This window comes from Coregonus clupeaformis, chromosome 21 (assembly GCF_020615455.1).
Source record: "Coregonus clupeaformis isolate EN_2021a chromosome 21, ASM2061545v1, whole genome shotgun sequence".
In the NCBI taxonomy this organism is placed as follows: Eukaryota; Metazoa; Chordata; class Actinopteri; order Salmoniformes; family Salmonidae; genus Coregonus; species Coregonus clupeaformis.
In genome coordinates this window covers 56,241,202-56,263,014 of record NC_059212.1, presented here as the reverse complement: position 1 = coordinate 56,263,014, position 21,813 = coordinate 56,241,202, and the positions used below count along the sequence as shown (strand labels likewise).

The 21,813-nt window shown below is 47.4% G+C and overlaps 1 protein-coding gene across 1 annotated transcript; it reads right to left on the bottom strand.

The window, feature by feature from the left end:
* Positions 1-193: 193 nt before the first annotated feature.
* Positions 194-21,485, bottom strand: LOC121534471 (serine protease 56-like). The gene is made up of 11 exons (XM_041841063.2): positions 21,317-21,485; positions 12,936-13,094; positions 6,897-7,151; positions 6,025-6,214; positions 4,877-4,985; positions 4,543-4,699; positions 3,679-3,821; positions 2,583-2,742; positions 931-1,119; positions 440-616; positions 194-222 (listed from the first exon to the last, which is right to left on the bottom strand). The coding sequence occupies exons 1-11, from the start codon at positions 21,411-21,413 to the stop codon at positions 194-196; spliced, it is 1,665 nt and encodes a 554-aa protein (XP_041696997.2). The 5' UTR covers positions 21,414-21,485.
* Positions 21,486-21,813: the final 328 nt, after the last annotated feature.

Sequence of the window (21,813 nt, the reverse complement as noted above, 5' to 3'; positions counted from 1 at the left end):
ATAATAATAACAATAATACTTCATAATAATAATAATACTATTACTACTAATACAAATAATATTAATAATACTTCGTAATAATACTACTACTAATGATAATAATAATACAAATAAATACATAATAATAATAATAATAATAAATACATCATAATAATACTAATACTACTACTAATAATAATAATAATAAATATAATTAATACATGGGATTCTTATTTATAGAAACTGAGGGGGCAAAGTATGAGTGTGGGTGTTTTGACATGGTGTTGAGGAGGAATGTGGGTGGGGCAGCAGGGGTTACAGTACTAGGATGGTAAGTAGTACGGTGGTAGGGTAGTAGTAGTCGGGTGTGTGGTGGGGGATAAGACGAATGTAGGAGAGTAACAGAGCCAGGATGGGGAGGGGATAGAAGGGGCCCAGCAGTGGGGAGCCGGTGCCGTACCTGTTCCCCGTGGAATCTCCCTCCTCTCCCTCTCCTTGGTGGTGAGGGCTGAGCTGTAGACGTGTTCCACCAGCTGAGGCAGGCTCTGGGTGAAGAAGGTCAGGTCTACCTTGTCTCTGATGTAGTCCTCTGCTCTCTGGAGAAGGTCCAGCAGGGTCTGCAGGAACGAATGCAGCTCTGAGGAGGAGAGAGGACAAATGAAGGATACATGATTAAAGTCCAGAGAAAGACATGTTTTGAGTAATCTGCAGTGAAATAGCTCATTACAATACCCAATATCCATCTGCATCACAACAATAATATCATCATTACTTATTGCTGCATACAATAGAGGTTTTATATCATTAAATGTATCATTAATTGTAACAAAAATGTATACACTCCACTTAGGGCAGTCGAGAGTTCAGGGTCCTCATGCTCACTTCAGGTTTCTTCATGATGTCATAGTAAAACAGAAAAATAGCTGTGAACGTTACGGGTCAAACACTTACGGCACTTCTTGAAGCGGCTGAGACACTTCTCCTCAGCCAGGCGGTTGCAGGCAGCAGACCCCTGGCTTGGGGGGCAGGACTGGACGTAGAAACGACACAGAGAGCTGAACTCTGACCTCTGCTGTTCCTCCGACAGCTCGGACATCTTCAGCAGCTCAGAACATGTCGGCTCCCGGCTCCCAGAGGACACTTGGTGAACCAAGAAGAAGGGACAGTGGATATTAGAATGCTGATTAGGCAAAACAGTAGAGAAAACAGTCTGTTTTTATTTGGTTGAGTACAATATCACCTTTTTTTTATCACAGGATATACATTTTCCAGATTTATGGCCAGACAACCAGAGCTAACATTTGCTATATAAACAAGTAATATGTCTATATCTATGTCTATGTCTATATCTATATCTATATCTATATCTATGTCTATATCTATATCTGTGTCTATGTCTATGTCTATATCTATATCTATATCTATGTCTATATCTATATCTGTGTCTATGTCTATGTCTATATCTATATCTATATCTATATCTATGTCTATATCTATATATATGTCTATATCTATATCTGTGTCTATGTCTATATCTATATCTATATATATGTCTATATCTATATCTATATCTATATCTATGTCTATATCTATATCTATAGCTATGTCTATATCTATATCTATGTCTATATCTATATCTATGTCTATATCTATATCTATATCTATATCTATATCTATATCAATGTCTATGTCTGTGTCTGTGTCTGTGTCTATGTCAATATCTATGTTTGTGTCTGTGTCTATGTCAATATCTATTTCTGTGTCTGTGTCTATGTCAATATCTATATCTGTGTCTATATCTATATCTATATCTATGTCTATGTCTGTTTCTATATCTATGTCTATGTCTGTGTCTGTGTCTGTGTCTGTGTCTATATCTATATCTATGTCTGTTTCTATTTCTATTTCTATATCTATGTATATGTCTGTGTCTGTGTCTGTGTCTGTGTCTATATCTATAACTATATCTGTGTCTATATCTATATCTATGTCTGTTTCTATTTCTATATCTATGTCTATGTCTGTGTCTGTGTCTGTGTCTATATCTATGTCTATATCTATGTCTATATCTATATCTATATCTATATATATGTCTATATCTATGTCTATATCTATATCTATATCTATGTCTATATCTGTGTCTGTGTCTGTGTCTGTGTCTATTTCTATATCTATATCTATGTCTATGTCTATGTCTATATCTATGTCTATTTCTATATCTATATCTATATCTATATATATGTCTATGTCTGTGTCTGTGTCTGTGTCTGTGTCTGTGTCTATATCTATGTCTATATCTATGTCTATATCTATATCTATGTCTATGTCTATGTCTATATCTATATCTATATCTATATCTATATCTATATCTATATCTATATCTATGTCTATATCTATGTATTTGTCTATGTCTATGTCTATATCTATATCTATATCTATGTCTATATCTATATCTATGTATTTGTCTATGTCTATTTCTATATCTATATCTATGTCCATGTCTATATCTATGTATTTGTCTATGTCTATTTCTATATCTATGTATTTGTCTTGTGACTGTGACAAGTATTGTGGCTATCGGTGATACTGTTAATGTGACTCACTCAGTATCTCGGCCAGTATCCAGTCAGAGAAGGCACTGACCCGTGTGTAGACCCCAGGCTTGCCCTTCTCCCCACAGCCGTCTCCCCAGGACGTGATGCCCTGCAGCTGGAAGCGACCTGACACGTGGTCCTCATAGATCAGAGGGCCTCCAGAATCCCCCTACAGGACACACACAGTATTAAAGCTATGAAGTACCAGTCTACTGTACCTAGTGTAACTCATCACAGTATAACTCATCACAGTATAACTCATCACAGTATAACTCATCACAGTATAACTCATCATAGTATAACTCATCACAGTATAACTCATCATAGTATAACTCATCACAGTATAACTCATCACAGTATAACTCATCACAGTATAACTCATCATAGTATAACTCATCACAGTATAACTCATCATAGTATAACTCATCATAGTATAACTCATCATAGTATAACTCATCACAGTATAACTCATCATAGTATAACTCATCATAGTATAACTCATCACAGTATAACTCATCATAGTATAACTCATCACAGTATAACTCATCACAGTATAACTCATCATAGTATAACTCATCATAGTATAACTCATCACAGTATAACTCATCATAGTATAACTCATCACAGTATAACTCATCACAGTATAACTCATCATAGTATAACTCATCACAGTATAACTCATCACAGTATAACTCATCACAGTATAACTCATCATAGTATAACTCATCACAGTATAACTCATCACAGTATAACTTCACAGGAGCACAGAGCTGGATTACCTCTAAAACATGATACACTGCAAGACATGTTTTGTAGCTTCAGTCAGAAGGTTGCTGTTCCATTTAAACAAATGCAAAGCCAATCTTAAGTCTGCTAGTCCCATTACTCTGAGTACGGTATAGTATTATCCTTATCTCAGTCGGTATACACAGGATTATTATGGGATAATTCTACTACATAGGATACTGTAAGACGTAGTTTTAGTCAGGCAATTCCTGTTACATTAAAACAAATGCAAGACAATCAAAAACTCTTATTACTCTGACAAATTTTAGGAAGTGACCTGGGTATTATTTTCCATAAACATAATTCCAGTGGCACCTACCTGGCAGGAGTCGACGCCTCCAGAGAGGTATCCGGCACACAGCATGGTGTTGGTGACTAGCTCCTTGCCCAGGGCGCTCCTACAGGTACTCTGGGGCAGCAGGGGAACCTCAGCCTCCATCACCACATCAGCTGACGGACCATCTGGGGAGATGGACAGAAAGTAGTTGTAATTACATGAAACATTTCTTATCCAGAGCAACTTACAGTTAGTGCATTCATCATGAGGTAGCTAGGTGAGACAACCACATATCACAGTCATAGTAGGTGCAACCTTTTGTCAATAAAGCAGCTAACAGCAAAGTCAGTGCTAGTAAGAAAGACAAGAGTGAGTGTCAGTGCAAGAAAGGTAAGGGCGTTAATTTTTTAATGAGTGCCAAAAAGAGAGAGCGCAAGACAAGGTCATCTTCCATATGTACTGTACATATCATACTGTGTGTAATGGCTTCAAAGTTAGCCATTTCCTTCAGTCGATGCATTTGATTTTCTATACAGAATATGGCTATAACCCTGTGCACGTAAATAACCTTGCCAAAAAAGTTACTTGAGTAATAGCCAACTTTATAACAACATGTACAATATGATACTGTATATAGACAGTTGTATTATAGCTCCACACATCTTTGGTGAATTAATGGTTTAATAATGACAGTTAAATACTATACATGTCAGGTTTGGGGTTAATTCCATTTAAATTCCTGTCAATTCAGAAAGTAAACCAAATTCCAAATCCACATTTTCCTAATTGAAGAGAATTAGAATTTGAATTTCAGTGTACTTCCGGAATTGACTGGAATGGAAATGGAATTGAAATGGAATTGACCCCAACCATGCTAGATGTACCAGAGTGGTCCCTTCCCCTCACCTTCGTAGAGGGAGCCCCATCCGGCCACCAGACAGGGGCTGCCAGTTGGAGGTTCCAGACCTGATGGTAGACACACAGGGGTAACACGCTCTGACAGGACCACCGGAGAGGTCAGCTCCACCAGCGCTATGTCGTTGTTAAACGTCTTGGGGTTGAACTGCACAGAGAGGAGGGAGGATTGATTAGTTGATTGATTCATCCGATTGATTGATTGAGCCCATTGCTCTAGCCATAATTAGATCTTTCAAGAACAGGCCGTGCTATAAGACTTAAACTGTAGTATAGATGAAGGTGTGTTAACAGGCAGGACACACAAAAGATGTCTGAGAAACACCTTGGGATGGGGGATGATGCGGTTGACCTTGAGCACCTGCTCGTCAGGGTCGGTCTTGGTGATATCAAACTCCCCCACCACGGCTATCCAGTAGCTCTCACTGTGAATGCTACAGCAGGGAAACACACAGAGAGAGAGAGAGAGAGAGAGAGAGAGAGAGAGAGAGAGAGAGAGAGAGAGAGAGAGAGAGAGAGAGAGAGAGAGAGAGAGAGAGAGAGAGAGAGAGAGAGAGAGAGAGAGAGAGAGAGAGAGAGAGAGAGAGAGAGATAGGGGAGGGAGAGAGAGAGAGAGAGAGAGAGAGAGAGCGAGAGAGAGAGAGAGAGAGAGAGAGAGAGAGAGAGAGAGAGAGAAGGAGAGAGAGGGTGGGTTGGTTGGTGGGTGGGAGAGAAAGAGAGACAGGGAGAGAGAGAGGGTGGGAAAGAAAGAGAGCGAGGGAGAGAGAGAGAGAGAGGGGTAGAGAGAGAGGGTGGGTGGGAGAGAAAGAGAGACAGGGAGAGAGAGAGGGAGGGAGAGAGAGAGAGAGAGGGTGTGAAAGAGAGAGAGAGAGAGAGAGAGAGTGAAAGAGAGAGAGAGAGAGATATAGATATTTATATTATTATATATATATATATATATATATATAGAGAGAGAGAGAGAGAGAGAGAGGGAGAGAGGGTGGGAAAGAGAGAGAGAGAGCGAGCGAGGGAGAGAGAGAGAGGGTGTGAAAGAGAGAGAGAGAGAGAGTGTGAAAGAGAGAGAGAGAGATATAGATTATTTATATTATTATATAGATAGAGAGATATATATATATATAGAGAGAGACAGAGAGAGAGAGAGAGAGAGAGAGAGACAGAGAGAGAGAGAGAGAGAGAGAGAGAGAGAGAGAGAGGCAGAGAGAGAGACAGAGAGAGAGGGTGGGTGGGTGGTAGAGAAAGAGAGACGGGAAGAGAGAGAGGGTGGGAAAGAGAGAGAGAGTGAGGGAGAGAGAGAGGGTGAGAGAGGGTGAGAAAGAGAGAGAGAGAGGAGTTAATTACGTATAACTTTTACTGTGAAGGAAAACATTCAGAGAGTCTAAAATAGAAGACGTGTCCCACTCCTTCTCCGTTTGACAACCAGTACAAAAGGACCCACACATACACATGCACACTCACTCACACACACACACTCACCCAGCAAAGCAGTGAGCAGCAGTCACCACCCAGGAGCGGTCCACCAGCACCCCTCCACACATCAGCCCCCCGTCCAGCTGCAGGTTGACCAGCCAGGGCCAGCTGCCAGGCGGTGCTGGGGAACCCCCCACGATACGCGAGCGGGGCTGGGTCAAGTTCTGCACCGATGATACCCTCTGGCCACACACTGCTGCTGGGAGAGAGGGGGGGACAGAGTCAGGGCGGGTCCAAAGTGTTCCACAAAGTAGTACAGAAAACGGACTGAAACAGCGAAACGCTCATTTTTTGTATTCCATTGCAAAACATTTCACTACAGTGTGCCCTAATGAATAAGATCCAGAATGGTCTGCATGGTGTTGCTCACCCTGTGTGTGTGTCTGTGTGGCAGGCTCCAGATTCTGCATTGTGTTGCTCACCCACCCTGTGTGTGTGTCTGTGTGGCAGGCTCCAGGTTCTGCATTGTGTTGCTCACCCACCCTGTGTGTGTGTCTGTGTGGCAGGCTCCAGGTTCTACATGGTGTTGCTCACCCACCCTGTGTGTGTGTCTGTGTGGCAGGCTACAGGTTCTACATTGTGTTGCTCACCCACCCTGTGTGTGTGTCTGTGTGGCAGGCTACAGGTTCTACATTGTGTTGCTCACCCACCCTGTGTGTGTGTCTGTGTGGCAGGCTACAGGTTCTACATTGTGTTGCTCACCCACCCTGTGTGTGTGTGTCTGTGTGGCAGGCTACAGGTTCTACATTGTGTTGCTCACCCACCCTGTGTGTGTGTATCTGTGTGGCAGGCTACAGGTTCTACATTGTGTTGCTCACCCACCCTGTGTGTGTGTCTGTGTGGCAGGCTACAGGTTCTGCATGGTGTTGCTCACCCACCCTGTGTGTGTGTCTGTGTGGCAGGCTCCAGGTTCTGCATTGTGTTCAGGAGGCTACACTGGAGCACGCGGGCACTGCAGCTCTCTCCCATGATCCTTACACACGCCTCCTTCTCCGTGTCGCCCGGCGGGCACCACCGCCGGTAGTATCCACACATCTGGCTCAGCGCCCAACTCCGCTCGCCCTCCTCCGGAACCTTCTGGGCCTCGGTGATGACATCACAGCTGGGCTCGGCCAATGTGCCATCCAGAGAGGCTGCAGAGAGATGAGACCATGATAATAACCACCACTGATTAAATGGGGAAATACTATTTTCACGATACCAAAGTGACTTTTTTCGTAGCAGGTTAGGAGAACTTACGCAGCAGGTTAGGAGAATTAACGTAGCAGGTTAGGAGAATTAACGTAGCAGGTTAGGAGACTGAGGTTAAGATTAGGAAAAGGGTTAGTGAAAATGCTCTCTTAACCTGCTACGAAAATCACTTTGTATGGAAGTGGCGTGAAAAGAGTGTGTCACCAGATGAAATGGAACCATGTGTGAACACTGTGTTCTCATCTTGTGTGATTCTTATGAGAGTTATGAACTACTTTCTTTAATATTTAACTCAATCTATCTCTACTGTATCTACTTACACAAATCAGCACAACAACAGACATTAAAACACTCTTATGAGCTAGCCTTATTGTCACGTTGCTGTGTATAGGTGTGGTGTGGAATCAGGCGCAGGCAGCAGAGGGTAAGTCCAACAAGACTTTACTTAGCACAAAAATAATCCACAACAGCCCGGAGGCAAATAGACGCACACAGGCGTAATGCAAGCGCACACAAAGGTGCGTAAATCTCTCCTAAACACAAGGAGGAAACTACGGAAAATAGCGTACCGTAACAGGTAGCGCAACCACGACTACCGAACAATCACACACAACACAAACCTAACAACAAGGAAACTAAATAGGGTGCTAAACGAGACCTAACACAAAACAGGTGTGACTAACAGACAAAACCAAACAAACACGAAACATCGAGCGGTGGCAGCTAGAACTCCGGAGACGACGACCGGCGAAACCTGCCCGAACAAGGAGGAGGAGCCGCCTCGGCCGAAACCGTGACAGTACCCCCTTGACGCGCGGCTCCAGCCGCGCGCCCTCCGGCCTCGGGGACGACCAGGGGGGACGCGGAGCAGGGCGCGCAGGATGACCACGATGGAATTCGGTCATCAGGGACGAATCCAGAATGTCCCTCCTTGGCACCCAGCACCGCTCCTCCGGACCGTACCCCTCCCACTCCACGAGATATTGGAGACCCCCGTGTACGCCGGAGCCCCCTCGATGTCCAACGGGGGCGGAGGAGTCTCCTCAATCTCAAAGTCCTGGAGTGGACCAGCTACCACCGGCCTGAGGAGAGACACATGGAACGAGGGGTTAATATTCTTGTAATCAATAGGTAGTTCTAACCTGTAACACACCTCGTTCAATCTCCTCAGGACTTTAAAAGGCCCCACAAACCGCCGACCCAGCTTCCGGCAGGGCAGGCGGAGGGGCAGGTTTCTGGTTGAGAGCCAGACTCGATCTCCAGGTGCGTACACTGGCCCCTCACTGCGGTGTAGGTCGGCGCTCGTCTTCTGTCGACGTATGGCACGCTGCAGATGGACGTGTGCAGCGTCCCACGTCTCCTCCGAGCGCCGCACCCACTCATCCACAGCGGGGGCCTCGATCTGGCTCTCATGCCATGGTGCCAGAACCGGCTGGTACCCTAATACACACTGAAAAGGGGTTAGTTGGGTGGAGGAGTGGCGGAGAGAGTTCTGTGCCATCTCGGCCCAGGGCACATATCTCGCCCACTCCTCCGGCCGGCCCTGACAATATGACCTCAGAAACCTACCCACATCCTGGTTGACTCGTTCAACCTGCCCATTACTCTCCGGGTGGTAACCCGAGGTAAGGCTCACCGAGACCCCCAAACGTTCCATAAATGCTCTCCAGACTCTGGAGGTAAACTGGGGGCCTCGATCGGACACTATATCCTCGGGCACCCCGTAATGCCGGAAGACGTGAGTAAATAGAGCCTCAGCGGTCTGTAGGGCCGTAGGAAGACCCGGCAGGGGAAGGAGACGACAGGCCTTCGAGAAACGATCCACAACGACCAGGATGGTGGTATTCCCCTGGGAGGAGGGAAGATCGGTAACAAAATCCACCGAGAGGTGAGACCAGGGTCGTTGTGGAACGGGCAGGGGCTGTAATTTACCCCTGGGCAAGTGTCTGGGCGCCTTACACTGGGCACATACTGAGCAGGAGGAGACATAAACCCTCACATCCCTGGCTAACGTTGGCCACCAGTACTTCGTACTAAGGCAGTGCACCGTCCGGCCAATACCCGGATGTCCAGAGGAGGGGGACGTGTGAGCCCAATAAATCAGCCGATCCCGGACCTCGAGCGGGACGTACACCCGACCCACCGGACACTGGGGAGGACTAGGCTCGGTGCGTAACGTCCGCTCGATCTCCGCATCGACCTCCCACACCACCGGTGCCACCAGACAAGACTCCGGTAGTATGGGAATGGACTCCACGCACCTCTCCTCCGTGTCATACCGACGGGACAGAGCATCTGCCTTCCCGTTCTGGGACCCAGGGATGTAAGTGATCTTGAACACAAACCGGGCGAGAAACATAGTCCATCGAGCCTGGCGAGGATTCAGCCTCCTAGCTGCCCGAATGTACTCCAGGTTACGATGGTCGGTCAGAATGAGGAAAGGGTGCTGAGCCCCCTCAAGCCAATGCCTCCACACCTTTAGGGCCTGTACTACGGCTAACAGCTCCCTGTCCCCTACGTCATAATTCCGCTCCGCCGGACTGAGCTTCTTAGAATAAAAAAGCACAGGGGCGGAGCTTAGGTGGTGTACCGGATCGTTGAGAAAGAACTGCCCCGATACCGGCCTCAGACGCGTCCACCTCAACTTGGAAGGGTAAAGTGGGATCCGGGTGCGCCAACACCGGGGCCGAGGTAAACAGGTCCTTCAGTCTCCCAAAGGCCCTGTCCGCCTCAGCTGACCACTGCAAGCGCACCGGACCCCCCTTCAGCAGAGACGTTATGGGAGCTGCCACCTGTCCAAAACCCCGGATAAACCTCCGGTAGTAATTCGCAAAACCCAAGAACCGCTGCACCTCTTTAACCGTAGTTGGGGTTTGCCAATTACGCACGGCGGACACACGGTCCACCTCCATTCTCACCCCCGACGCAGACAACTGGTAACCCAAAAAGGAAACTGACTCCTGGAAGAACAGACATTTCTCAGCTTTGACATACAGGTCATGCTCCAACAGTCTCCTCAATACCCTGCGCACCAGGGCTACATGCTCGGCCCGAGTAGCACTGTACACAAGAATATCATCTATGTACACGACTACTCCCTGCGCCTGCATGTCCCGGAAAAGTTAGTCTACAAACGATTGGAAGACTGATGGAGCATTCATTAACCCATATGGCATGACGAGATACTCGTAATGGCCGGATGTAGTACTAAATGCTGTCTTCCACTCATCGCCCTCCCTAATGCGCACCAAGTTATATGCGCTCCGGAGATCCAATTTTGTGAAGAACCTTGCCCCGTGTAAGGACTCCGTCATAGTCCCAATCAGAGGAAGTGGATAGCTGTACTTCACCGTCACCTGATTGAGACCGCGGTAATCAATACACGGACGCAAACCTCCATCCTTTTTCTTCACAAAAAAGAAGCTCGAGGACGCGGGAGAAGTGGAGGCCCGTATGTATCCTTGTCTCAGAGACTCGGCAATGTAAGTCTCCATTGCCTTTTTCTCCTCCTGTGACAAAGGATACACATGGCTCCGCGGAAGCGCTGCTCCTGTCTGGAGGTCTATCGCACAATCCCCTTGTCTATGAGGTGGCAACTGTGCCGCTCTGGTCTTACTGAACACGAGCGCCAAATCCTCATACTCAGGAGGAATGTGCAGTGCTGACATCTGGTTCGGACTCTCCACCGAGGTCGCCCCCTACGGAAACACCCAGACATAACCCCTCACACTGAGCAGACCACCCTTTAAGAGCTTTCTCTCGCCACGAAATAGTAGGATCATGGGTCATCAACCAGGGAAGCCCCAGTACCACCGGATACGCAGGAGAGTCGATCAGATAGAGTTGAATCGTCTCCTCATGACCCCCTGCGTCCTCATCCTAAGTGGCGCTGTGACCTCCCCAATCAACCCAGATCCTAACGGACGACTATCTAGGGCATGTACAGGAAAGGGTTTGTCGACTGGAAGGAGGGGAATCCCCTAACTTAATACAGAATCTCCGGTCTACAAAATTCCCAGCTGCGCCTGAATCGACTAGCGCCTTATGCTGGGACCGAGGTGCAACCTGTGGGAAACAAACAGGTAAGGTAATGTGCACGACAGAAAGCTCTGGGTAAGTAGGGCGCCTACTCACCTGGGTGGACTCCCCACTGTACGACCGGCTCTCTCCCTCACCAGGGGACCCTCCCCAGCACCTAGCCGCGGTGTGCCCTCCGCGCCCACACTTGGTGCAGGAGACTGCCCCCTCGGGCTCCTACCTCCTCTCCCTCTAGCGCCAGCACCTCCAAGCTCCATCGGACACTGCTCGGAGGCGCTGGAGGGTGGAATGGGAGGCCCCCACCTGGGACGTCCCGCGGGTCGCCAGCAGGTTGTCCAGTCTGATGGCCATGTCCACCAGCTGGTCAAATGTTAGTGTACTGTCCCTGCAGGCTAACTCCCTGCGGACGTCCTCCCGAAGGCTACATCGGAAGTGGTCTATGAGGGCCCTCTCATTCCACCCCGCATCAGCCGCTAGAGTCCGGAACTCCAGTGCGAACGCCTGAGCGCTCCTCATCCCCTGTCGGAGGTGGAATAGACGTTCCCCGCCGCTCTCCCCTCTGGTGGATGGTCGAAGACCGCACGGAAGCGACGGGAGAACTCCGCATACGTGACGGTGGCGGCGTCTATTCCCCTCCACTCAGCGTTGGCCCACTCCAACGCCTTGCCGGTGAGACAGGAGATGAGGGCGGACACGCTCTCGTATCCCGAGGGCGCCGGGTGTATGGTGGCAATGTAGAGCTCCACTTGTAGGAGGAACCCCTGACACCCGGCAGCGGTGCCGTCGTACGCCCTCGGGAGCGAGAGCCGAATCCCACTGGGTTCCGGTCGATGGACGGGCTGGTTGTCCGGTGGTGAAGGTGATGGTGCGATAGGTGGGGCTATGGGAACCCCGCTGGTCTCCCATCGACGAAGGGGTGTCCATGACGCCCTCCAAGGCGTGCCCGATACGGTTGATCCGGTGCTCGTGTCCAAGGAGACGCTCCTCCATGGGGTCGACGGGTGCTCCTGCTGATTCCATCTGGTGGTGTGTGATTCTGTCACGTTGCTGTGTATAGGTGTGGTGTGGAATCAGGCGCAGGCAGCAGAGGGTAAGTCCAACAAGACTTTACTTAGCACAAAAATAATCCACAACAGCCCGGAGGCAAATAGACGCACACAGGCGTAATGCAAGCGCACACAAAGGTGCGTAAATCTCTCCTAAACACAAGGAGGAAACTACGGAAAATAGCGTACCGTAACAGGTAGCGCAACCACGACTACCGAACAATCACACACAACACAAACCTAACAACAAGGAAACTAAATAGGGTGCTAAACGAGACCTAACACAAAACAGGTGTGACTAACAGACAAAACCAAACAAACACGAAACATCGAGCGGTGGCAGCTAGAACTCCGGAGACGACGACCGGCGAAACCTGCCCGAACAAGGAGGAGGAGCCGCCTCGGCCGAAACCGTGACACTTATGTTGTTATCACATGGGTCTATGTGTTTTCTACGGGGAGAGAGAGAGAGAGAGAGAGAGAGAGAGAGAGAGAGAGAGAGAGAGAGAGAGAGAGAGAGAGAGAGAGAGAGAGAGAGAGAGAGAAGGGGGAGAGAGAGAGAGAGAGAGAGAGGGGGAGAGAGAGAGAGAGAGAGAGAGAGAGAGAGAGAAAGAAAAAAAAAAGCTATGGATGTTTCCTTACAGCAGGGTCCGGAGCGCTGTCCACAGTCCTGAAAGAGACAGGGTACACAGTCTCTACAGCCCGCCTCGGCCCGACTCCGCTCCGATGTGGCCAGCTCCAGAGCCGACAGAGCACTGGTCAACGCTGCCTCCAGAACCACAGTACCCCGGTCCGAAAGAGCTACAGAGAGAGAGGGAGAGATGGAGAGAAGAGAGAGAGAGAGGGAGAGATGGAGAGAAGAGAGAGAGAGAGGGAGAGATGGAGAGAAGAGAGAGACAGAGAGAGGGAGAATTGGAGAGAAGAGAGAGAGACAGAGAGAGAGGGAGAGATGGAGAGAAGAGAGAGAGAGACAGAGAGAGAGGGAGAGATGGAGAGAAGAGAGAGAGAGACAGAGAGAGAGGGAGAGATGGAGAGAGACAGAGAGAGGGAGAAATGGAGAGAAGAGAGAGAGACAGAGAGAGTGGGAGAGATGGAGAGAAGAGAGAGAGAGAGACAGAGAGAGGGGGAGAGATGGAGAGAGAGTGGGTAAACTTTGAGAACAGTATGACCAAAAACAGTGAATATCTCTGTCAGTGCTGAAATGAACAGTAGAAAGTCAGCAATGTGACCCAGTCAGCACTCGCACACAGAGCTGCACAGCTTTAAACTATTCAGAACAGTTTAGACTGCATTTACATATCCATATACTGTCACAGTATTATGAAAGGTTTATATTTCATTCAGACAACTTTCAGGCAAGTTTACATTGTATTCCCCGAGGAGACGTGACTATAGGAAGCACATTCAGAGGTCAACACATGACTGACACATTCCTTGAGTGTGGAAAAGTCGGAGTAGTTGACAGCACTCTGTGTTTGTGTGTGTGTGTTTGTGTTTGTGTGTGTTCGTGTGTGTGTGTGTTCGTGTGTGTGTGTGTGTGTTCGTGTGTGTGTGTGTGTGTGTGTGTGGAGCCCCCTTGTTTCTCATGCTACTCATTGAGCCTGTTGGCAGCGTGTCAGAGAGGGGAGAGAGCTCACGCTCAGCGCTGGTGAGGGCTGTGCTGACGCACTTCAATGGCGCCGCCGACCCCTCGCCCCCCTCTGGGCACTCCACATCACAGGGCCGCTAGCTAACGATGACAACGCTGCTTGAAGACTTCATTTGATGGCAGAGAGGGCCGACGCATGTAGGACAGGGGACACAGGATGGCAGGACAGGACAGGGCAGGACAGGACAGGACAGGGCAGGACAGGACAGGACAGGACAGGACAGGGCAGGACAGGGCAGGACAGGACAGGACAGGGCAGGACAGGACAGGACAGGACAGGGGCGTCAGAAACAATGGACTCTTGGAACCCTTGTTCCAAGCCGCTACAAACACTCAGCACCGCCTGGCCCGCAGGCATCATCATCAAGGCTTTTCTACTCTAGTGATTCATGCTTGGCAGCTATGCTGTAACAATTGTGATTAGGCTAGATTCTGTAACTGCCATGGGAAAGCTGACAACTGCTTTGTTGAGGGAAAATGTACTTGCTATACGACTGTGATATGTGGTTGTCCCACCTAGCTATCTTAAGATGAATGGACTAATTGTAAGTGGCTCTGCATAAGAGCATCTGTTAAATGACTCAAATGTAAATGTAAATTGTATGTGAGCAAGGCTACCGATCCATTCTTATTATAAGCGGTATTGTAGGGATTGTAGCCCTGATTTTCTAAAGACAGAATACCAGGAATTCCTGATTCATCAGGACAACATTGCTGCTAAAATTTGGCTGGATATGTGCCTGTATGTGCAAGTTCCATTTGATTGTGATACAACTGTAAACCCTAATTCACTCACTGTTATGTAGATGTCAAGATTACATCTGCAGTGCACAGGATCAGAAGAGAAGCCTGCTTATTTTGCCACCACTCGCTCCTCCTGGATAAATACTTACTGATCCTGCTAATTGTAAAGCTTGTGCTTTCTAATGCTGCACGGACCCACTGACTACTGGAGGCAACCAACCACCTGTTGCTTTGCAACCTACACATTAACACAACACTGCAGATCAGTTGGTAGAGCATGGTGCTCACAACGCCAACATAGTGGGTTCGATTCCCGGGACTACCCGTACGTAAGATGTATGCATTCATGACTGTAAGTCCTTTAGGATAAAAGCCTAATCTAAATGGCATATATTATTTATTATCATAATAACACTGACACCTAACTACTTAATAATGTCACTAATAACTGGAACAACATGTCATAGTGACACAGTAGTGTCTGTTCACTGTTATCTAATGAATGAATGAATGAATGAATTAATGAGTGAATGAATGTATGAATTCCATTTTATTTTCATGTAAAATCTCCAGTTGCCCCCCCATCCCTTATAAATTTACACATACTATAAACAAACATTACAATGATTCACAGTGATGATTCACAGTGATAATTCTTCCGGTGTTCGGTGCAGTGCGAACCTCATAAACAATGAAACATTTTAATGGTAGGTGTATTTGAACAGTGAGAGACAGAATAACAACAACAAAATCCAGAAAAACAAATGTCAAAAATGTTATAAATGGATTTGCATTTTAATGGGGGAAATAAGTATTTGACCCCTCTGCAAAACATGACTTAATACTTGGTGGCAAAACCCTTTTTGGCAATCACAGAGGTCAGACGTTTCTTGTAGTTGGCCACCAGGTTTGCACACATCTCAGGAGGGATTTTGTCCCACTCCTCTTTGCAGATCTTCTCCAAGTCATTAAGGTTTCGAGGTTGACGTTTGGCAACTCGAACCTTGAGCTCCCTCCACAGATTTTCAATGGGATTAAGGTCTGGAGACTGGCTAGGCCACTCCAGGACCTTAATATGCTTCTTCTTGAGCCACTCCGTGTGTTTTGGATCATTGTCATGCTGGAATACCCATCCACGACCCATTTTCAATGCCCTAACTGAGGGAAGGAGGTTCTCACCCAAGATTTGACGGTACATGGCCCCGTCCATCGTCCCTTTGATGCGGTGAAGTTGTTCTGTCCCCTTAGCAGAAAAACACCCCCAAAGCATAATGTTTCCACCTCCATGTTTGACGGTGGGGATGGTGTTCTTGGGGTCATAGGCAGCATTCCTCCTCCTCCAAACACGGCGAGTTGAGTTGATGGCAAAGAGCTCGATTTTGGTCTCATCTGACCACAACACTTTCACCCAGTTCTCCTCTGAATCATTCAGATGTTCATTGGCAAACTTCAGATGGGCCTGTATATGTGCTTTCTTGAGCAGGGGGACCTTGCGGGCGCTGCAGGATTTCAGTCCTTCACGGCGTAGTGTGTTACCAATTGTTTTCTTGGTGACTATGGTCCCAGCTGCCTTGAGATCATTGACAAGAACCTCCCGTGTAGTTCTGGGCTGATTCCTCACCGTTCTCATGATCATTGCAACTCCACGAGGTGAGATCTTGCATGGAGCCCCAGGCCGAGGGAGATTGACAGTTCTTTTGTGTTTCTTCCATTTGCGAATAATCGCACCAACTGTCACCTTCTCACCAAGCTGCTTGGCGATGGTCTTGTAGCCCATTCCAGCCTTTTGTAGGTCTACAATCTTGTCCCTGACATCCTTGGAGAGCTCTTTGGTCTTGGCCATGGTGGAGGGTTTGGAATCTGCTTGATTGATTGCTTCTGTGGACAGGTATCTTTTATACAGGTAACAAGCTGAGATTAGGAGCACTCCCTTTAAGAGTGTGCTCCTAATCTCAGCTCGTTACCTGTATAAAAGACACCTGGGAATCAGAAATCTTTCTGATTGAGAGGGGGTCAAATACTTATTTCCCTAATTAAAATGCAAATCAATTATATAACATTTATGACATGCGTTTTTCTGGATTTTGTTGTTGTTATTCTGTCTCTCACTGTTCAAATAAACCTACCATTAAAATTATTGTCATGCCCTGGCCTATAGAACTCTAGCTAGTTTGGTCAGGGTGTGAATATTCTAGGTTTGTATTTCTATGTTTGGCCGGGTGTGGTTCCCAATCAGAGGCAGCTGTCGCTCGTTGTCTCTGATTGGGGATCATACTTAGGCAGCCAGTTTTCCTGCCTGTGTTGTGGGATCTTGTTGTGTTCCTGTTTAGGCTTGTGTGTTAGCCCTTTGGACCGTCACGGTTAATTTTGTTATTTTGGTTACTGTGTCGTGTGTTTATTAGTGTTTATTAGTAACATGTACGCCTTTCACACTGCACCTTGGTCCGACCCGTCTCTTAACGTACGTGACAATTATAGACTGATCATTTCTTTGTCAGTGGGCAAACTTACAAAATCAGCAGGGGATCAAATATTTCTTTCCCTCACTGTACATAACAGTTGATAAGGTTATCCAAGCAATAACAACAACCCTGGAGCAGTAAAAATATCCTTTAAATAAACCCCCATGTATCTGTATGGATACGTTGCTGCATAGGCCTGTAGTATACTGAGCCATTACAAGGTCAGAGAGTATTTCTAATCAAAACAATCAATAGAATAGATCATCCTCAAACTACCAAGAAAATCTTGCTCTATTTCAAGGGGCTCCCGAGTGGCACAGCGGTCTAAGGCACTGCATCTCAGTGCTTGAAGCATCACTACAGACCCCCTGGTTCGATTCCAGGCTGTATCACAACCGGCCGTGATTGGGAGTCCCATAGGGCGGCGCACAATTGGCACAGCGTCGTCCGGGTTTGGCCGGTGTAGGCCATCATTGTAAATAAGAATTTGTTCTTAACTGACTTGCCTAGTTAAATAAAGGAAAAAATAAAATAAAAAAGTGACAAGTTCAAGCTCATCTAAACTGTGACATGCATCCATGACAAGAACAAGCATCATTAACGTCAAAGTCACCACTACTCCTAATGCTACACCACAGCACTACTCCTAATACTACAGCACTACTCCTAATGCTACACCACAGTACTACTCCTAATGCTACACCACAGTACTACTCCTAATGCTACAGTACTACTCCTAATGCTACACCACACCACTACTCCTAATGCTACACCACAGTACTACTCCTAATGCTACAGCACTACTCCTAATGCTACACCACAGTACTACTCCTAATGCTACACCACAGTACTACTCCTAATGCTACAGCACTACTCCTAATGCTACACCACAGTACTACTCCTAATGCTACAGCACAGCACTACTCCTAATGCTACACCACAGTACTACTCCTAATGCTACACCACAGTACTACTCCTAATGCTACTCCTAATGCTACAGCACTACTCCTAATGCTACACCACAGTACTACTCCTAATGCTACACCACAGTACTACTCCTAATGCTACACCACACCACTACTCCTAATGCTACACCACAGTACTACTCCTAATGCTACAGCACTACTCCTAATGCTACACCACAGTACTACTCCTAATGCTACAGCACAGCACTACTCCTAATGCTACACCACAGTACTACTCCTAATGCTACAGCACTACTCCTAATGCTACACCACACCACTACTCCTAATGCTACACCACAGTACTACTCCTAATGCTACAGCACTACTCCTAATGCTACAGCACAGCACTACTCCTAATGCTACACCACAGTACTACTCCTAATGCTACATCACTACTCCTAATGCTACACCACACCACTACTCCTAATGCTACACCACAGTACTACTCCTAATGCTACACCACACCACTACTCCTAATGCTACACCACAGTACTACTCCTAATGCTACAGCACTACTCCTAATGCTACACCACAGTACTACTCCTAATGCTACACCACAGTACTACTCCTAATGCTACACCACAGCACTACTCCTAATGCTACAGCACTACTCCTAATGCTACACCACAGTACTACTCCTAATGCTACACCACAGTACTACTCCTAATGCTACAGCACAGTACTACTCCTAATGCTACACCACAGTACTACTCCTAATGCTACACCACAGTACTACTCCTAATGCTACACCACAGTACTACTCCTAATGCTACACCACAGTACTACTCCTACACATCCGCACTGAGCTAAAGGGTAGAGCTGTCGCTTTCAAGGAACGGGACTCTAACCCGGACGCTTATAAGAAATCCCACTATGACCTCCGACGAACCATCAAACAGGCAAAGAGTCAATACAGGACTAAGATTGAATCGTACTACACTGGCTCTGACGCTCGTCGGATGTGGCAGGGCTTGAAAACTATTACAGACTACAAAGGGAAGCACAGCCGCGAGCTGCCCAGTGACACAAGCCTACCAGACGAGCTAAACCACTTCTATGCTCGCTTCGAGGCAAGCAACACTGAAGCATGCATGAGAGCACCAGCTGTTCCGGATGACTATGTGATCACGCTCTCCGTAGCCGATGTGAGTAAGACTTTTAAGCAGGTCAACATTCACAAGGCCGCAGGGCCAGATGGATTACCAGGACGTGTACTCCGAGCATGTGCTGACCAACTGGCAAGTGTCTTCACTGACATTTTCAACATGTCCCTGACTGAGTCTGTAATACCAACATGTTTCAAGCAGACCACCATAGTCCCCGTGCCCAAGGACTCTAAGATAACCTGCCTAAATGACTACCGACCCGTAGCACTGACGTCTGTAGCCATGAAGTGCTTTGAAAGGCTGGTCATGGCTCACATCAATAGCATTATCCCAGAAACCCTAGACCCACTCCAATTTGCATACCGCCCCAACAGATCCACAGATGATGCAATCTCTATTGCACTCCACACTGCCCTTTCCCACCTGGACAAGAGGAACACCTACGTGAGAATGCTATTCATTGACTACAGCTCAGCATTCAACAACATAGTGCCCTCTAAGCTCATCACTAAGCTAAGGATCCTGGGACTAAACACCTCCCTCTGCAACTGGATCCTGGACTTCCTGACGGGCCGCCCCCAGGTGGTAAGGGTAGGTAACAACACATCTGCCACACTGATCCTCAACACGGGGGCCCCTCAGGGGTGCGTGCTCAGTCCCCTCCTGTACTCTCTGTTCACCCATGACTGCATGGCCAGGCACGACTCCAACACCATCATTAAGTTTGCCGACGACACAACAGTGGTAGGCCTGATCACCGACAACGACAACGATGAGGTCAGAGATCTGGCCGTGTGGTGCCAGGACAACAACCTCTCCCTCAACGTGACCAAGACAAAGGAGATGATTGTGGACTACAGGAAAAAAAAAGAGGACTGAGCACGCCCCCATTCTCATCGACGGGGCTGTAGTGGAACAGGTTGAGAGCTTCAAGTTCCTTGGTGTCCACATCACCAACGAACTATCATGGTCCAAACACACCAAGACAGTCGTGAAGAGGGCACGACAAAGCCTATTTCCCCTCAGGAGACTGAAAAAGATTTGGCATGGGTCCTCAGATCCTCAAAAAGATTCTACAGCTGCACCATCGAGAGCATCCTGACTGGTTGCATCACCGCCTGGTATGGCAACTGCTTGGCCTCCGACCGCAAGGCACTACAGAGGGTAGTGCGTACGGCCCAGTACATCACTGGGGCAAAGCTTCCTGCCATCCAGGACCTCTATACCAGGCGGTGTCAGAGGAAGGCCCTCAAAATTGTCAAAGACTCCAGCCACCCTAGTCATAGACTGTTCTCTCTGCTACCGCATGGCAAGCGGTACGGAGTGCCAAGTCTAGGTCCAAAATACTTCTCAACAGCTTCTACCCCCAAGCCATAAGACTCCTGAACAGCTAATCATGGCTACCCGGACTATTTGCACTGCCCCCCCACCCCATCCTTTTTACGCTGCTGCTACTCTGTTAATTATTTATGCATAGTCACTTTAACTCTACCCACATGTACATATTACCTCAACTACCTCAACTAGCCGGTGCCCCCGCACATTGACTCTGCAACGGTACCCCCCTGTATATATAGCCTCCCTACTGTCACTTTATTTTACTTCTGCTCTTTTTTTTCTCAACACTTTTTGTTGTTGTTGTTTTATTCTTACTTTTTTTGTTTAAAATAAATGCACTGTTGGTTAAGGGCTGTAAGTAAGCATTTCACTGTAATGTCTGCACCTGTTGTATTCGGCGCATGTGACCAATAAAATTTGATTTGATTTGATTTGATTTAATGCTACACCACAGTACTACTCCTAATGTATTATGTGTATACACTAAGTGTACTCCTCTACTCCTCTACATCATCCACACTAAGTGGCATGTTATTCAGTGAATAGCAAAGAAACTGACATGAGAAACTGTCAAAGGTATGACAATAGTGAAACCTATACACCGAAACACAAAGACACTGTTCATTACTTATTTTTTTCGATTCTTATTGTTGTTGAGAGGTGAACCTGCAAGTAAGCATTTTATTGTACTGTGTACACCGTGTGCTCCTGTGCAAATGACACATTTGACTTAAAGTGACAGACAGAGGAGGCCTCTTACCTTTCAGAGCACTCTGAGGCATCCTGTACACGTCTCTCCTGGCCGGCGCTCCAAGGCAGCAATCCATGACCATCAGCAGCAGTGACACCAGCAACATGCTGTCAGATCATCAGACCACCACTCAGCGGTGGAGACAGAATCACAACAACAACAAACAAAACACAAAAAGGCGAAGAAGAAGAAGAAGAAGAAGAAGAAGAAGAAGAAGAAGAAGAAGAAGAAGAAGAAGAAGAAGAAGAAGAAGAAGAAGAAGAAGGACGGGGCTGGTAGTAGTAGAAGTCTCTGTGGTGGCACACACACTGTGGTGCAGCAGGGCATCTGTCTGCAACTTTCCTTACAGGAACAATGGGAAGGAGTAGAGTGGTCTGGGGTATATATAGAGTCCCTCTGTGAACACCAGAGAGGGGGAGGAGGGAGGAGGGAGGGAGAGAGGGGGAGTGGGGAGGGAGGAAGAGAGGTAGGGCGGGAGGGATGGATGGAGAGAGAGAGAGGGAGGG

Bases quoted from the DNA above. Each gene is read 5' to 3' on its own strand.
- LOC121534471 (XM_041841063.2), bottom strand. From the start codon at position 21,413: ATGTTGCTGGTGTCACTGCTGCTGATGGTCATGGATTGCTGCCTTGGA. The intron at 1,120-2,582 runs GTGAGTCACATT...TGGTTCACCAAG, and splicing joins GATACTGGCCGAGATACTGA to TGTCCTCTGGGAGCCGGGAG. The intron at 223-439 runs GTACGGCACCGG...TTGCCCCCTCAG, and splicing joins GGAGATTCCACGGGGAACAG to TTTCTATAAATAAGAATCCC.